Source organism: Oryctolagus cuniculus, chromosome 1 (assembly GCF_964237555.1).
Source record: "Oryctolagus cuniculus chromosome 1, mOryCun1.1, whole genome shotgun sequence".
NCBI lineage: Eukaryota > Metazoa > Chordata > Mammalia > Lagomorpha > Leporidae > Oryctolagus > Oryctolagus cuniculus.
Window position 1 is genome coordinate 167,797,497 of NC_091432.1, and position 19,125 is coordinate 167,816,621.

At 37.7% G+C, this 19,125-nt stretch overlaps 1 protein-coding gene across 6 annotated transcripts in view; it reads left to right on the forward strand.

Annotated features, from left to right (window-relative positions):
- Window positions 1-13,662, forward strand: part of JAK2 (Janus kinase 2) — a 133,158-nt gene extending 119,496 nt beyond the window's left edge. For all 6 annotated transcript variants that reach the window (XM_051846028.2, XM_070051600.1, XM_070051614.1 and 3 more), the window contains 3 exons: window positions 8,273-8,390; window positions 10,487-10,600; window positions 10,848-13,662. In XM_051846028.2, the coding sequence (XP_051701988.1) occupies window positions 8,273-8,390; window positions 10,487-10,600; window positions 10,848-10,955 (340 nt within the window). In that variant the 3' untranslated portion in view covers window positions 10,956-13,662. The remainder of the gene's footprint in view (window positions 1-8,272; window positions 8,391-10,486; window positions 10,601-10,847) is intronic.
- The last annotated feature ends 5,463 nt before the right edge of the window (window positions 13,663-19,125 follow it).

A 19,125-nucleotide genomic window follows, 5' to 3' on the forward strand; every position in this document is an offset into this window, starting at 1 on the left:
TTAAAAGTTTTGATTTGTATACTTTCCAGATAGTCCCTAATTTTAATTTATTCATCTGCTGAAGTAACACTGAAAATAATGTTAAATCAGATAATAGTATTAAACGAAGGATTTTATTTTGGTTAAGTAGTTTTATTTTTTTTATTTTTATTTTTTTTTTAGATTTATTTTATTTATTTGAAAGAGTTACAGAGAAAGGTAGAGACAGAGATAGAGGTCTTCCATCCTCTGGTTCACTCCCCAGATGGCCACAGTGGCCAGAGCTGTGCCGATCCGAAGCCAGGAGCCAGGAGCTTCTTTGGGTCTCCCACATGGGTGCAGGGGCCCAAGGACTTGGGCCATCTTCTACTGCTTTCCCAGGCCATAGAGAGCTGGATCTGAAGAGGAGCAGCTGGAACTAGAACCGGCACACATATGGGATGCTGGTGCTTCAGGCCAGGGCTTTAACCCGCTGTGCCATGGTGCCGGCCCCTATTTGTGTTCTTTTATAAAAAAAAGTTGTTGTTTTTTTTTTTTAAATTAATTTCAAAGAGTTATGGAGAAGTAAAGACAGAGAGGTGGGGCGGAGAGAGAGAGAAGTCTCCATCTGCTTGTTCACTCCCCATATGGCTGCAATTGCTGGACCAAAGCCAGGAGACAGGAGCTTCCTGCAGGTTTCCCACGTGGATGCAGGGGCCCAAGCCCTTGGGCCATCCTCTACTGCTTTCTCTGCTGCTTTAGCAGGGAGCCGAATCAGAAGTGTAGCAGCCAGGACTCAAACTGTTGCCCTTATGGGATGCCGGTGCTGCAGGCCTGGGCTTTAACCCACTGTGCCACAACGCCGGCCCCTATTTATGTTCTTGGTAGCCGACTTGAAAAATAAAATTACTATTATAAAATACTATAACTGTTGACTTGTAAATATTTTGGAGACAAAAAATATTCTGAGATTTATAAAAATTATTAGAAATTTATAGATTATTTGGTGTGCTATTGCTAAATTCATGGATTGTCTGTATGTGTTTATCTTATTTTGTATCTGTCAATTTTATGCCCATTCTAGCTATTGCACATTGTTAGTCTGGAAAAAAATTCAGTAAGGAAACACCAATGATTTAGAACAAATTCATTGTTTACACAGAAGAGTAATATTTGCTATTATGAATGTGTTTTTGAGAAGAGTGTTTATGTTTTAGAGATGCATCCTGAAATAATTATAATAGAAATACTTCATATCTGGGATTCACTTCATATAAATCCAGTGGGGTGGATACAGGGAGAAATACTTGTATATGAAACAAAAGGAATAATAGGCTTAGGTGAGTTATGGTTGTTCAATGTTCTCTAATTTGTATAGGCTGAAATTTTTTATAGTATCAAGACTACTTTTTGAGGAAAGTTCTCATTTTACTCATTAGCATTACCTTTGTAATTTTAGGGTATGAGTGAAACTAGAAAATAAGACTATCTAAATATGACCATCTATTTTGGGTCACATTCCCAGTAATGCATGAATTTCATTCTTTTTTATTTTTTGGAATGAGAAATTACAGAAATTAAATGGAATTAATTGACAAGACATATTAATGAAAATCTAGTGATTTGGGCAAACAATACAACTTAATGAATAGCTATTAAGTACCTATCATGCTCCAAACACCATAAAAGGAGCTGATCAGAGGATAGCATCACAAAAGGACTGTCCTTTAATAGGCAGGCTGAATTAAAAGTTTGATATGGCAGGAAGTTCAACTGACAGGTCCACTATCACAAGTCCTTCCCTTTACAGGGGTTGGGAACACCAGGCCCACAGGCTGTATAAGGTCCACAGAATCATCTGGGCTGGCCCTGCCAAGGCAATTGCACTTGAAATTCACTAAGGCCTATAGTAGGCTAAGTTTTAAATTGATAATTTGTTATGACCCACAAATAATTTTCTAAATATCCAGATGGCCCTTGGCAGAAAAAGTGTTCTCCACCACTGGAAGAATTCAAGATTTAGGGAAACTCAAATGTATAATTACATCATTGTAATGCAGTGTGTAGCACTGAAGATTGTCAGAATAAAGAACAACTAAGAGATGACATTTCAATGATGGATTAATAGGAGTTTACCAGATAAATAGAGAAAGGGCATTCTTTGAAGAGGCCAACAAGAACAATATCAGGAGCTTGTAAGTGAATGGCATACACATAGAACAAACAGAGAGTAATTGGGTCTGGAAAGAGATTGAGCCCTGCTGTGGTTTGAATGTATTCCCTCAAATTAGGGTGTTGGCTTGCCAGTATGGTAGTAATAAGAGGTGGGACTATTAAGAGATTAGACCATTAGAGCCCCTCCCCTCTGAATGAGATTATAGCTCTTAGAAAAGAGACTTCGGCCAGTGCCGCGGCTCACTAGGCTAATCCTCCGCCTTGCGGTGCCGGCACACAAGGTTCTAGTCCTGGTCGGGGCGCCGGATTCTGTCCCGGTTGCCCCTCTTCCAGGCCAGCTCTCTGCTGTGGCCAGGGAGTTCAGTGGAGGATGGCCCAAGTGCTTGGGCCCTGCATCCCATGGGAGACCAGGAAAAGCACCTGGCTCCTGCCATCGGATCAGCTTGGTGCGCCGGCCGCAGTGCGCCGGCCGCGGCGGCCATTGGAGGGTGAACCAACGGCAAAAGGAAGACCTTTCTCTCTGTCTCTCTCTCTCACTGTCCACTCTGCCTGTCAAAAAGTGAAAAAAGAAAAAAAAAAAGAAAAGAGACTTCACCAGGTGTTTGGCCCCTTTTGCCCATCTGCTTTTTCCAAGTGAGGACACAGTGTTCTCCCTCTGGAGGATGCACCATCTTGGAAACAGCAAAGTAACGCCTTGATCTTGGACTTCCCAACCTCCAAAAACTCTGAGAAAATAAGTTCTTATTCTTTATAAATTATCCAATTACCAATGTCAAGCATTCTATTGTATCAGCACAAATGGGCTAAGATAAGCCCTGTCCTCCATGTCACTGAGTTTACAGCTTGTTCAGAAGACAGTGTGTCAGGTGGCATGTTAGAGGCTGTATTCAGGAGAATAATATAGTAGGGTGAATATTTTTAAAAAATAGCTCTTTGGGTACAGAACAGCAGTTCTCAACGTTTGTGGGGTCATTGAGGTTAAAAGTATTTTTATAGTAATACTACGGTGTTGTTTGTCCTTTTCACTCACATTTTTTGATGACTGTATCAAAGAATTTTCCAGAGGCTACAAGACATGTTTAACCAAGCATTAAAGAGACTTACTAAAATGTAAAACAGTGTGACTCTTCTATTTTTTTTGTTTCAGGAAATAGTTATTTTTGTAATGGCTTTGTTGTATTTACAATGAATTAATCTTTTTTATTTCTTTAATTTTAATATCAAATATGGTAACTATCAGTAGATATAACCCACATAAATGAAAGTATTTTTTTTAAATCTCAATCATCTTTTTTTTTAATTTTTTTTAATTTTTATTTTTGACAGGCAGAGTGGACAGTGAGACAGACAGAGAGAAAGGTCTTCCTTTTGCCGTTGGTTCACCCTCCAATGGCCGCCGCGGCCGGCGCACTGTGGCAAGTGCACCGCGCTGATCCGAAGCCAGAAGCCAGGTGCTTCTCCTGGTCTCCCATGGCGTGCAGGGCCCAAGCACTTGGGCCATCCTCCACTGCACTAGCGGGCCATAGCAGACAGCTGGCCTGGAAGAGAGGAACTGGGACAGAGTCTGGTGCCCCAACTGGGACTAGCCTATTGAGCCACGGCGCCGGCCATTCTCAATCATCTTAAAAGAGTAGACGGGGGCCCGGCACCGTGGCTCACTTGGTTAATCCTCCACCTGCAGTGCCAGCATCCCATATGGGAGCCGGGTTCTGGTCCCTGTTGCTCTTCTTCCATTCCAGCTTTCTGCTGTGGCCCGGGAGGGCAGTGGAGGATGGCCCAAGTGCTTGGGCCCTGCACTCGCATGGGAAACCAGGAGGAAGCATCTGGCTCCTGGCTTTGGATCGGCGCAGTGCTCCAGTCGTAGCGGCCGTTTGGGGGGTGAACCAATGGAAGGAAGACCTTTCTCTCTGTTTCTCTCTTGCTGTCTGTAACTCTACCTGTCAAATAAATAAATAAAATCTTTAAAAAAATAGAGTAGATAGGGGAGCATGAGGCTAAAAACTAGAACTACTGATATGGAAGGGATATTGTATTAAGATGCTAAGAACAGGCCGGCACCACGGCTCACTAGGCTAATCCTCCGCCTTGTGGCGCTGGCACACCGGGTTCTAGTCCCGGTTGGGGCGCCGGATTCTTTCCTGGTTGCCCCTCTTTCAGGCCAGCTCTCTGCTGTGGCCAGGGAGTGCAGTGGAGGATGGCCCAAGTCCTTGGGCCCTGCACCCCATGGGAGACCAGGATAAGTACCTGGCTCCTGGCTTCAGATCAGCGCGGTGCGCTGACCGCAGTGCGCTGGCCGCAGCGGCCATTGGCAGGTGAACCAACAGCAAAAGGAAGACCTTTCTCTGTCTCTCTCTCTCACTATCCACTCTGCCTGTCAAAATAAATAAATAAATAAATAAATATAAAATAAAAAAAGATGCTAAGAACAGAGAAGTGACCTATTAGGATACTTTTCAGAAATCTAGGTCATGTATTTTTAGACCTTTTGTATGCATGCAAGTATACCACTAAAAAACTTTTGACAAACCACATATATACTCTCTCATACTTTTAAAAATTGATAATTTTCTTTGTATAAGTTTAAGTAGTTGCAAATCTATTTTATAAAGTAATATTGATGTTCAATAACAGCTATATAAATCTTAAATATATCCAGTGGAATCTAAATACTATAGTAGTTTGATACTCATTGTCACTCATTTAGAAAAGTATAGACTTTGTGGTTTTGAGAGAGTCTTTATATTGTTCTTTTCCTTAAATTATATTTGCACTTCCCTTCCCACTCAAAAAAGTGGTATATTTTATACTTGGAAAATATACCATCTTCCTGGTAACCAAAATATGTAGATAAATTGAAATTAATTTAAAAATTACTGAACCTTAAAAACTCATAAATTTTAACATTTTTCTTCTGAATTGAATTATCATTAAAGTTGTTATTTTGATACCATTTTCCAAAGCAATGTAAATAAATTACATATTTGGATAATCAGTAAAATTTTTATTAGAGACATTTCTTAAAGCTGAATGGAGTGCCTTCTCCAAAGTAGTTCATATATCCATGGATGAATATTATTTATTCCTATAATAGGACAATTTTCAGCATAAATTCTGTGTTTGCTTTGCATTTTCATAGTTGTAAATACTGAGAAAACTTGTTTGTGTAAATGATTAGGTAGAACCAGAAGGAGTTCTGTTATGTCAGTGTTGTTCATTTTATGACTCCAAGATCTGTAGATAAAAAGTATATAGTAATATATTATTAAAAATTGTGTTAGCTGGGATTTCATTAGATGTATTCTTTTTCAATTCTATTGAAAATAAAAGATTTTGACTTTAAAAAATGGATTTTTTAACCAATCATTAGAGTCATTCTTTTTCTCATTTTCTAGGAGGTATATGAAAGTCTTTTATATTCAAATTATACTGTTAACACTTGCACATAGAGGTACCTTGTTTAGACTGATATATTCAGTTTTTAAAAGTTGAAAAACAGAATATTGTTCATTTCTCATAGCATTTTGAATAACATCTTTAATCAGATATAATTTATAGCAGACATTTGGACAGCCTCAAAATTTGAGTTGATTTTATGAAGAATGTCCTTCATGTATGTAAAACATTTGGCAATACCAGGCATCAAAAACAAATTTAATTTCTGGCAGGAAAAATCTTAATTTTTCAATTTAAGTAAATTTATTAAATGTTATATGTCTTTTTTAAAAGATTTATTTATTTATTTGAAAGTCAGAGTTACACACAGAGAGAGGAGAGGCAGAGAGAGAGAGAGAGAGAGGTCTTCCATCCGCTGGTTACTCCCCAATTGGCCGCAATGGCCAGAGCTACGCCAATCCTAAGCCAGGAGTCAGGATCTTCTTCCAGGACTCCCACACGGGTGCAGGGGCTCAAGGACTTGGGCCATCTTCTGCTGCTTTCCCAAGCCATAGCAGAGAGCTGGATTGGAAATGGAGGAGCCAGGACTCCATCTGGCGCCTATATGGATGCTGACACTGCAGGCGGCGGCTTTACCCACTACGCCACAGCGCTGGTCCCTAACTGTTATATGTTTTTTAGGACTAAGAAGCAAATGGCAGAACACATGCACTGAAGCATGTTTATTATGAAACCATTGAAACTCTTTGTTTCTAAGGACCTTCCTTTTGTAATCTTAAATATTCACTTTCATGCCTAATTTTGTATTCTTTGTCATAAAGCAGGCCTCCAAATTATCTGAGCTTTGGAATATATATGTCTGCCCAAATATCTGAAAAGATAAATGAGAGCAGCTATGATGTTTAAGATATATATTTCATATAATTAATATTTCATTAGTTTATGAAAATATAATAGATCACTTCTCATTTGTGATAAGCAATATGGAGTAAAACGCAGCTGAGATTATAACTTACGAAGTAAGGTATTTGGTAAAAGGCCAATGTGTAGGCTGGTGCCGCGGCTCAATAGGCTAATCCTCCACCTTGCGGCGCCGGCACACCAGGTTCTAGTCCCGGTCGGGGTGCCGGATTCTGTCCCAGTTGCCCCTTTTCCAGGCCAGCTCTCTGCTATGGCCAGGGAGGGCAGTGGAGGATGGCCCAAGTGCTTGGGCCCTGCACCCCATGGGAGACCAGGATAAGTACCTGGCTCCTGCCATCGGATCAGCGCGGTGCGCCAGCTGCAGCGCGGCGGCCATTGGAGGGTGAACCAACGGCAAATGGAAGACCTTTCTCTGTCTCTCTCTCTCACTGTCCACTCTGCCTGTCAAAAAATAAATAAATAAAAATTTTTTTAAAAAAAGGCCAACGTGTAAATAGATTGGAAAGAGGTATGTAGTGAATTCTGTGATTTTGGGGAACAGTTAAATAAACTTGTTTAAAAATCAGAAAAAAGCCCTTATTTTCATAATGATCAAAATTTTCTTACATATTTAGTGAAACTGAAGCATATATTTATGGCTAAAAAATGACCACAGAAGCAGTTGACATATTGTTTTATTTTTATATTAGCAAGTTGTAAATATTAGATGTTTCATATAATGAAATGAGGTTGCCTACACTTGGGGTAAATATGGAATGTGGGTTGATAAAACAGGTTTTAGCTAACATACTGAAAAATGAACACTGTCCTATTCCATCTGTGCTGATATAACAAAATCCCACTGACCAGAAAATTTATGAAGAACAGTAATTTATAGTCATTACATCCTGGCTATGATTCATTACAGGGAAAGAATACAAAGTAAAATTGGCCATGGGTAAAATGGTGCATGAGGCAAAGACTGGAGGAAACCAAACACAAGTTTTCAAGGATCCTATCCTACTGAAGTCATATAGGGCACAGTTTAATTCCCCAGTAATGAATTGAAACATGTGTGAAATACTATCTACTAGGGAAACTCATTAGAAACTCATTGCCTAGGATTTTTATTGGGGTTGATTGTGTTGATACAGTCGATTTGCCTGGCATGTGCAAAAATTCCAGACTATTAGAAGGAAAAATGATATTAGGATAACCATGTTGTTTGCACAACTTAGGCACATTGAGCTACTCATCATTTAGGGAATTGTGGAAACACTCCTGAAATACAAGTTCCCAGATATCAGCCAAGAATCAACATTGCAAAGAGACCTTTCTGAGAACGGTAGCCACAAGCCTGCTATGTTAACTCTTTCCTGTGCACCACCCTGTTTTTAAAATATTTATTTATTTGAGAAGCACATACACACAAGTTGGGGAGAGAGGGGAAGAAAGACACAAAAAGATAGATATAAAAAGCTCCCATGTGCTGGTTCGCTCCCCCAAATACCAACAGTAGCCAGGACTGGACTTACTTGAAGGCAGGAGCTGGGAACTCAGTCCAGGGCCCCTACACAGGTGGCAGGGGACCCAACTGCTTGAGTCGTTGCTGCTGCCTCCCAGGGTGCACATTGCCAGGAAGTTAGAATAGAGAATAGAGCTGGAACTCAATCCAGGCCCTCTGATAGGGGACATAAGGCATTCCAATCAGGCATCTCAACCATTGAGCCAAAGGCCTACCTAGCTGGGTGTGTGTGTGTGTGTGTTTAATACAATGATTTGCAGGTAAAATCAAGATTTGGCAGACCAAGTAACTTTTTTTTTAAGTACTTTCTATCTATTTCAGGTATGCTCCAGAATCACTGACAGAGAGTAAGTTTTCTGTTGCTTCAGATGTTTGGAGCTTTGGAGTGGTTCTGTACGAACTTTTCACGTATATTGAAAAGAGTAAAAGTCCACCAGCGGTCAGTGTGCTTTGTATTACTTTATTTATTTATTTATTTAGAGAAAGGCTTTACCAAAGTCTAATAACATCATTACTTACTTGTAAGACAATATTTAGCAATAACCCTATACCTATTATCTTAGAAATTTAAAATGGAGGTTAGAGCACTGTTTTTTTTATTATAGTTTCTTAATATTATTTTTAGTCAATCCAGTAAGCTCATTCATTCTAGCAATTATTGCATATTTAACATAAGCCTTTTAAAGTAATATTTTCTTGTTTATTATAAAAATTTGTAATATGAGAAATAATATAAAAAATCAACTCTAATGCATTTACTCAGAGATAATCACGTTAATAATCTGGTATGTTTTCTTCCAGGTTTCTTTTTATTTAATAAATAAAAGTGAAATTTTATAAAGAAATATTTATCTTAGAAAGTTTAAATTGTACTGAACTGTATGCTGACTTGTTTCATTAAGTATTTACAGCATGGATTGTTTGCTATATTAATAAGTATTTACTGCAAATATGATTTCTAATTGCTAAGTAACATTCTATCATAAGAATGTATATTTCTGGACAATTATTTTCCATTTTTCAATATTTTAAACAACACTTCAATGAACATAGTAAATATTCATTTACATAAATATTTACCTCTAATATCTTAAAATATTATAGATGAAAGACTTTGAATTATATTAAAGATTTTTGATTACTTTAAAATGCTGTCCAGAAAAGCTGTATTAGATTGCATCTCAGTAGCAGTACAAAGGGGTGTACATTTCATCATTTCCCATTGTTAGCCATTATATTTTATGCAGTTTTGCTAAATTGATAGAAGTTGTATCTTATTTTAATTTGCATTTCTCTTAATAGTGTGGTTAGTTGTGCATATGTTGAATGTTTGAGGTGTGTATGTTTTGTATGATAATTGTCTCTTTGGTGTCTTGTATTCTTTTTTTTTTTCCAAAGATTTATTTATTTAGTTTGAAAGAGGAAAAGACGTGAGAAAGAGAGGTCTTCCACTGGTTCACTCCCCAGATAGCTGCAAGACAGGAATGCAGAGCTTCATCTGGGTCCTCCACAAACACTTGGGCCATCTTCTGCTGCTTTTCCCATATGGGATGCAGGCCTTGCAGGTGGTGGCTTTAACCACTATGCCACAACATTGGCTCTCTTTGCCTGTTTTTATATTGCTTATTTTTAAATTTACTTTTTAAGAGCTCTCTTTATTTAATATAGAAAAAGTGTATGTTTGCTTTAAATATTTTCTGGCTGTAATTCAGTCTTTAATTTATGAATACTTGACATGCAGTTTTTCTCTATTAAAGTTACACTTAAATATTATATATTTTAATTTCTTATATCCTTTTTACATTCAATTTTTTTTTTTTTTAAAAAAACATTTATTTATTTGAAAGGCAGAGATACAGAGAGGGAGGGAATAAACAGAGATAAAATCCTCCATCTACTGGTGCACTGCCCAGTTGGCTGCAATAGCCAAGGCTGGGCCAGGCTGAAGCCAGGAGCCAGGAACTCCACCCTGGGTTTCCCACATGCGTAGTAGGGGCCCAACCACTTGAGCCATCATCTGCTTCATCCAGGATGTATTAGCAGGAATGCTGGACAGGAAATAGAGCAGCCAGGATTTGAACCAGCAGTTATGAGATGCTGGCATGCAGGTGACAGTCTCACCTGCTGCACCACAGCACTGGCCTTGAAATATAATACAATGTATTGAAACAACAACAGTACCCAATGTGAATACATTTTTTATTCATGTGGGCCCTTATCAGGGAATTTGTGTTGAGAATGCTATATGTTACATGTTGAGTATGTTATGTTACAGTTATGGAGATAGATTATAGAAGTTCCACATTTAACAGTCTTTTCTGAAATGTGATTCAAAGGAAGTTTTGGATTAAAATAGCCTGTTTTTGAAAGGTACCAAAACATACAAAAATATATATACACTGTATATAACACATGTAATATATATTATATATATACAGTGAATATACATTCAGTGGAAAGAAGTTGAGAAAGGATTCTGCTTCAGATTAAATATACAGAAAAAAATCTTAACTAAAAAGTGGGTTTGTGCTTCAGGAATTTATGCGCATGATTGGCAATGACAAACAAGGACAGATGATTGTGTTCCATTTAATAGAACTCTTGAAGAATAATGGGAGATTACCAAGACCAGATGGATGTCCAGATGAGGTAATAAAAATTATTTTTTATCCAGTTATGAATTTCTTTTTCATTTTATTAAAATATTTCAGGTCACTTTCTGGAATTTAGTTTGCTGAGCTTTTAGATTAAGAGCATAAATAGATGACTGTAGATCAAGGCATAGCTATGATGTATATCATAGTATATGAAAAGTAAGCAGGAGCTCCAAATTCATGTCTTTTACCAAATGGCACTTTGCACTCATTGTAATTTTGTTTTATTTTCTCTTTCACAGATTTATATGATTATGACAGAATGCTGGAACAATAACGTAAATCATCGTCCATCTTTTAGGGACCTAGCTCTTCGAGTGGATCAAATAAGGGACAACATGACTGAATGAAAGAAATGATCTTCACTCTGAGACCAAAGTAGACTTACAAATCAAAATTTTGTATTTCACATTGCTGTGGACTATTATTACATATATTTCATAAATCATGATGCTAGTCAGCAAAAATGTGAAAATATCAGCTCAAAAGTTTCAAAGTTTAATAGTTTTTCTTAATGAAGGCGACAAGTAGAAGACAATAATGAAAACTCTTGAACAAGAAATTTTGTAACAAGTTTCATGAACCTTATCAGTCAACATCACTCTTCTCTTGCAAAGGAAAAAAAAGACTTTTCCAACTCAGCTTTTTGAGAAATGAGAAACATAATGTAAATTTTGAATTGTTCAAGATGCACAGAATATATATGTACAGTTTTTGCCACTGTTAATGTATTATACTTTGTCATCTTGTGTGATGTTTTACACAAGGGCTGGTGTTCATTCATAATGGTTTTTAATTTTTCCATAGTTGATCTACAATAACTTCACCATAAACAGAAAGTATGATTCTCAGATAACTGAGTAAGCACCTTGGTGTCCTTCTTCATTTATATCACTGGCCAGCAGTATAAGCAGGTGTATACTTTCAGCTTGTAGTTTCATGTACTGTAAATATTTTTCAAAGCAAAGGGAACAAATGTCTAGATGTATTTGTATAGGAAATTTTCCTTACCCTAAACAATACATTTTGAATTGGAACAAGCTTACAAAGACACAACACAATCTATTTTCTTATTTGTTTCCCTTGTATTTGGTTCACCCTCCAATGGCCGCCGCGGCCAGCGCACTGCGGCTGACGCATTGCACTGATCCAAAGCCAGGAGCCAGGTGCTTCTCCTGGTCTCCCATGCGGGTGCAGGGCCCAAGGACTTGGGCCATCCTGCACTGCACTCCCGGGCCACAGCAGAGAGCTGGCCTGGAAGGGGGGCAACTGGGACAGAATCCAGCGCCCTGACCGGGACTAGAACCCGGTGTGCCGGCGCCACAAGGTGGAGGATTAGCCTATTGAGCCGCGGCGCCGGCGTCAAATATTTTTAAGACTACAATGAACACTTTTCTTTTAAAAGTTTGAAATTAAGAATGCCAGGAATAGTGTCATCCTTTGGAGCTGTTGACTGCCAATAAGTTTCTTCAGTCCCCCGGAACCTGTGGTCATGCATTAAATTTAAGCATAAGCCATAAAACTTTTTAAATTGTATACGCTTATTAGGATACATAATGGGTTAGAAATATTTTTTCTAAACACTGTCTATTTGAGGGGTTTCATAGTTCTCTATTGCAAGTCACAGAAGATAATTCCTTGTGTTAGGGAGTCTTATACACAAGAGATAAAGTAAGTAAATTGGTGAAAAAGAATGCTTATTTTATTTCAGAATTCCAGTAGAGTATTTATAATGTATATCTTTAAGAAAATGAGAGTATACATATTTTCAGTTAAAGGATTGTTTTTTTGTCATCATCTGTTTTATTTCTACTCCATTTTAGATGCCATACATAAAATAAAATATGGTAGGGTCTTTTTGTGTGTTGATTTATCAAATCTAAAATATTTGGTATTTTGACAAAAAAAGAAAGTAGTTTATTTTCAGTGGTCGATTTTTTTAAAATTTGTACTTAAGACTTCTGATATGTTTGAAAGGAAGGAAAGGGAATAAATGCATTTCACATTTGTTATTTTTAAAGCATTTTAGTAGTTGCTACATGCAGAAATCATCTAAAAATGACAGTGTTTTATATTTTAAAAAGGTTTCTCATAAATATTTTGAAGAAGGCTGAATATAATTTTTATTTAATTTGTAAAGACTTCTCAAGGATTTTTATATGAAAGTAAGAGATCTTCCATTCTACTTTCATGTGAGAAGTAGTATATAGTACAGTATGCTTGATTTTAGATTTTTGTACCAAAATTTTAGTATTTAAAATATAATCTTAAAAAAATATAATCTTTTCAGAAGCCTATAATGTTCTGTTTGTTTTTAAAAACAAGGATGTGAACTAGATGTCTTTAAACTTTTTTTTTCATGTTTCGCTTTTTAATTTTAGATAAAGAATGCCACAGACCCATTCTTAAGTTTTCAGAGTGAGATGACTACATTATTATAAAATGTCAAGTTTTCAGGAAATGTCTTTTGCATTGAGAGTTAGTAATATATTAAATTTTGATCCTGAAAATTTATCAAAGGAATTGCTGCTGTTTAGTTGGTTCTGCATAAGAAACAGGTAAGTAATTACTGTGCCACTTTATCCCAAAATGTTTCTTCATATGAATATTCTTTAAAAATGTGGCTAAAGGTTTTTTGTAGAATTCTGTAATTCTGTAAATATTCCAGGGTATTAAGTTATACAGTCTTTATATAAATAACTGCCTACTTCTATAAGTACTTGCTTTGGTAAAGAGTCACTTTTTCATGCTATTTATAAACACTGTCAGTAGCACTGTAATATGCTGTGCAAGAGTACTTTCTTATAATTCAAGAAGCCTACTTTCAAGTCAGGTGAAATTTTTATCCCAACTGTAACTTCTGATAAAATTTTATTTAAACAGCTTTTTTATGCAGGAGACATGAGAACATACCTACATTTCTTTATCTGGGGAGCCATTTTCATATCTGGATTGTTTTTTGTGCTTAATTTATTGAGACTATGTTAATTTCTTCATTGTTCCTTTAGCATGTTCCCACAAAATTGAAATATTGTTGTAATAAAAATTCAGAAGTTATTTTCTTTTGTGTTGCCACCTAACCAAAAAGTAGGGACACACACACGCACACACGCACACTCACACACATAAATAGGAATGTACAGAGAAAGGATTTTATAATACTAAACTTACTTTCCAGATTTTAAGAAATGTTTCCTAAGACTGTGCTATCTTTATGAATATTGCTGTGTCCACCCTAATTCTGGTATTTAATTTATTTCTAATGAAAATTTCTCTAATTTTATGACATAATTTAATAATTTTGCTATATTCGAATGGATAAGTAGTCAGCAGGCTATCTAAATATCAGACTAAGTTATGAATTAATCTTGATTTTACTTAAGAAAAAAAGTATGAAGGGTCTTCAAAATTTTTTTTGGAAAATGAGTACCTTGGATTTTAAAATTTGTTAGCACCCAAATAAACATCTTTAATTCCGTTTTTCCATGAACATTTTTGAAGTATCCTTGTAGCACTGCCACACCTGATTTTTGAAGCCTTCCTCCTATGTTTTCTTCTAAGTGTTCTACACTTAACTCAAAATGGTCTTTTATCCATTTTGAATTAAATTTATGATGTGATAATAAGGAAAGAGTCCATCCTAATTTTTCTGTACATGGATATTCAGTTTTCCTGACATCACTGGTTGCAGAAACTATCTTTTTTTCTAGTCTGATCTTGGTACGCTTAACAGTTATCATTTGGTCAAAATACCCAAGGATTGGGGCCAGTGCTGTGGCATAGCAGATAAAGCTATTGCCTGCAGTGCCAGTTTGAGTCCTGGCTGCTCCACTTCTGATCCAGCTCTCTGCTATGGCCCGGGGAAGCAGTAAGAAGATGGTTCAAGTTCTTGGGCCCCTGAACCCGCGTGGGAGACTCAGAAGAAGCTCCTGGCTCCTGGCTTTGGATTGGCACAGCTCCGGCCATTGTGGCCAATTGGGGAGTGAACCAGCGGGTGGAAGACTTTCTCTCTCTCTCTCTCTCTCTGCTCTCTCTGCTTTTCCTTCTCTCTGTGTGTAACTCTGAATTTCAAATAAATAAATCTAAAACAAAATACCCAAGGATTTACTTCTGGCCATGCCATGCCATGCCATGCCATGCCATGCCATTTCATTCCATCCCATCCCATCCCATCCCATCCCATCCCATCCCATCCCATCCCATCCCTTCATCTGTATGCCAGTGTTTCATTGTTTGAGCTTTGTAGAAAGTTTTAAAATTTTTATTTGTTGGTGTGTGTGTGTGTGTGAGAGAGAGAGCGAGCGAGCACATGCGCAGAGAAAGCCCAAGCGGGTGGGAACACTCCCCAAATGCTTCAGCGGTTCCTGGCTAGTGTTAAAGCCAGTAGCTGGACTCAATCCAGGTCTCCACGTGCTGCGTAGGTGGCAGGAACCAAATCACTTGAGCCATCACCACTGCCTCCCAATATCTGTGTTAGCAGGAAACTGGAATCAGGAACAGAGCTGGGATTAAAGCCAGGAACTCTGATAGGGGATGCTGGCATCTTAAGTGGCATCTTACCCACTAAACCAAATGCCTACCACAGAAGAAAAGTGTGCAATTAGTAAGTATGTAGCCTCCAACTTAGTTCTTTTTCAAGACTATTTGGGGTATCTGGTGGTCCCCTGGCAACAACATGTGGATTTTGGTATGGGTTTTTCTATTTCTACAAGAAGGTCAATGGGATTCTGATAGGAATTACATTCAGTCTGTAGATCACTTTGAGTATGGGTGGCATTCTCTTAAGCAGATAACTGTATTTATCCATACAACTCTAAGATGAATACTATTGCTTTTCTCATTTTAAGTGTATGGAAACTGAAATTTAGCAAGATACAGTAAATTTTCAAGTCCCACATGGGATTTTTAGCTCTGGTAGCCTTACTCCATTATCAGAGTTCATAACCACTTCATTATGTCACCTTTCACAGCTTAAACAGCATGCAAAGAAAGCAGAAATCACATAAATAACCCTCAGTGATACACAGTTATAGTTTTTTAGGTAGGAAGATGGCAAATCATTTAATTTCCCAGTAGAAATAATTTGAATTTATTTTTAGTTGGATTACTACATCTTCCAAATGAAGGAATTTAATGGCATAACAACTGTAAAAAGTAAGTCTTTGTAGAAGGAACAAGGTAGGGGATAATACTGCTGTTTTCTAGGTAACAAGATAAAGTTGAAAGTAAATGAACTTTTAAAAACTTTGTATGGTATAACCTGTGCCTCAGAGTAATAGGCTAAAATATAAAGAAATAACATTCAAATTGGACTTTCAAGTCTAGGCATATTTCTACTTGCTTGAGGACACAAACCATGATTTCCAAAAGTCACCATAATACTTGCTACCCAAAAGAATGCTAAGAGAGTGCTATAAGAGAGATTTAGGTGAAACCATCATATTATAGCTAAGGAAACAGTCTGAGGGATAACATGCCCACATTGCAGAACTGGTCAAGAGCAAAGCCAGGCTAGAGGCAGGTTCTTCTGACTCTGATTAATGCTTTTTATACCATATGCTAAATATATATATATATATGTAATATGTATGCATATATATATAGCATTAAATAGCACAATTTTAATTTAAAAATATTTATTTATTTATTTAAAAGAGTTTAGAAGAGAGACAGAGATCAACCAGGGCTGGGCCAGGCCAAAGCCAGGAGTCAGTAACTTAAGGACATGAGCCATCTGCTGCTGCTTTCCCAGGCACATTAGCACATTAGGAGCTGGATTAAAAGTGGAGCAGCAGGGATCCATATGGGATGCTGGCACTGCAGATGGCAGGTTAACCTGCTATGCTGGCCTCAATAGAACACTTCTAAAAGGGAGTTACTTTTAATGACTTTGCAGATGAAGATAAGTGGGAGGTAAAGTTGGAGCAGCATTAGTTATGCCTATAGGAAATATATATGTAATTGTATTTGCAAAACCAGATTATAAAACTTTTTTATGATGAGAGAATTACATCAATTTAAGCCATCCATAAAAACAGTCATTGACAGCTATCAGATCAGAATTCTCAGGCAGAAGTCTCCCTATTTTTTTCACAAAGCAGCCTCCATTTATAATGCACATAGTCATAATAATGATATCACAATTATCTTAATCATCACAGCTCAGAAAATGAGTGAAAACTTTTGACTATTATTCTTTTTTTCATTTTTTATTTTTATTTATTTATTTATTTTTAATTTATTTAATGAGCATAAATTTCCAAAGTACAGCTTATGGACCACAATAGCCTCCTCCCCCCCCACCGTGTCTTCCCTCCCATCCACAACGCTCCCCTCTCCCACTCCCTCTCCCCTTCCCCTTCACATCACGATTAATTTTCAATTATCTTTATATACAGAAGATCAATTTAGCGTATGTTAAGTAAAGATTTCCACATTTTGCTCCCACACAGAAACACAAAGTGTAAAATACTATTTGAGTACCAGTTATAGCATTGATTAAACACCTAAGAGTAATTGTGTATTAATTACAGAGCTCAACCAATAGTTTTAAGTAGAATATAAAATGCATCTTTTGTATTGTTGTGGCTTCCCCCCGACCTCCCTCCCTCCCGTGGCCCTCCCCTCACCCGCTTCCTCTCCCATCCCACCCTTCATCACGTTTCATTTTCAGTTACCTTCATATACCGAAGATCAATTTAGTATATACTAAGCAGGGATTTCAACAGGTTGCACTCACACAACCGAACCAGGTATAGGGTATTGTTCGACTAGTAGTATTGTTTTTGAGTTTCATAGGTAAACATATTAAGGACAGAGATCCTGCGTGGGGAGCATGAACCCAGTGACTCCCGTTGTTGATTTAACAATTGGCACTCTTATTCATGATGTCAGCAATCATCCAAGACTCTTGCTATGAGCTGTTGAGGCTATGGAAGCCCCTTGAGTTCACCAACTCTGAATTTGTTTAGTCAAGGCCATATCACAGTGGAGGTTCCTTCCTCCCTTCAGAGAAAGGCACCTCTCTCCTTGATGGCCTGATCCTTCTGCTGGGGTGTTGTTCACCAGGATCCTTCATTTAGATTGTTTTTTTTTGCCACCGTGTCATGGCTTTCCATGCCTGCGAGACTCTCATGGACCTTTTAGTCAGATCCGAATGTCCCAAGGGTTGATTCTGAGGCCGGAGTGCTGTCTGGGGTGTTTGCCATTCTATGAGTCTGCTGTGTGACCTGCTTCCCCCACAGGATCATTCTCAACCCTTTTGATTCTATCTTTCATTATTTGCTTACACTGGTCTTATTTGTGTAATCTCTTCGACACTTACCCTATCTTTTGGATCAGTTGTGTATTTATATTTGTCTCTTTACCAAGTGTGCTGGCATTGGTACCTGCCTCCTTGGTAAGATTGAGTTGAAATCCCCTGGCACATTTCCAGTTCCACCATTGGAGGTAGGTCTGAGTGAGTATGTGCCGTCCTATATATCTCCTCCCTCTCTTATTCCTACTCCCATGTTCCACAGAGATCAATTTCCTATTAATTTTTAAATGCTTAAGAATGGTTGTGCATTGATTGCAGAGTTCAACCAGTGGTCTTGTGTAGAGCATACCGAGCAACAACAACAACAACAAAAATACTAAAGGAACAAAATAGTAAGTTTTTCCTCAACAGTCTAGACAAGGGCTGCTCATGTCATTGTCTCTCATAGTGTCCATTTCATTTCAATGGGTATCATTTTAGGTGCTCGTTTAGTTGCCATCAATCAGGGAGAACATGTGATATTTATCCCTTTTGGACTGGCTTATTTCACTCAGCATGATGTTTTCCAGCTTCCTCCATTTTGTTGTGAATGCCCGGATTTCGTTGTTTTTTACTGCTGTATAGTGTTCCATAGACTACGTATCCCATAGTTTCTTTATCCAGTCATCCGTTGATGGGCATTTAGGTTGATTCCATGTCTTAGCTATTGTGAATTGAGCTGCAACAAATATTGAGGTGCAAATGGCTTTTTTCACCCCTTTAATTCCATTTGGGTATATTCCAAGGAGTGGGATGGCTGGGTCCTGTTGTAGTGCTATATTCAGGTTTCTGAGGACTCTCCAGACTGTCTTCCATAGTGGCTTTATCAGCTTGCATTCCCACCAACAGTGGATTAGTGTCCCCTTTTCTCCACATCCTCGCTAGCATCTGTTGTTGGTTGATTTCTGTATGTAAGCCAATCTAACCGGAGTGAGGTGGTATCTCATTGTGGTTTTGATCTGCATTTCCCTGATGGCTAGGGATCCTGAGCATTTTTTCATGTGCCTGTTGGCCATTTGGATTTCCTCTTTTGAAAAATGTCTGTTAAGGTCCTTGGCCCATTTTTTTATTGGGTTGCTTGTTTTGATTCTGTGGTGTTTTTTGATCATTGTGTAGATTCTAGTTGTTAATCCTTTATCTGTTGTGTAGTTTGCAAATAACGTCTCCCATTCTGTTGGTTGCCTCTTCACTTTCCTGTTTCTTTTGCTGTAAAGAAACTTTTC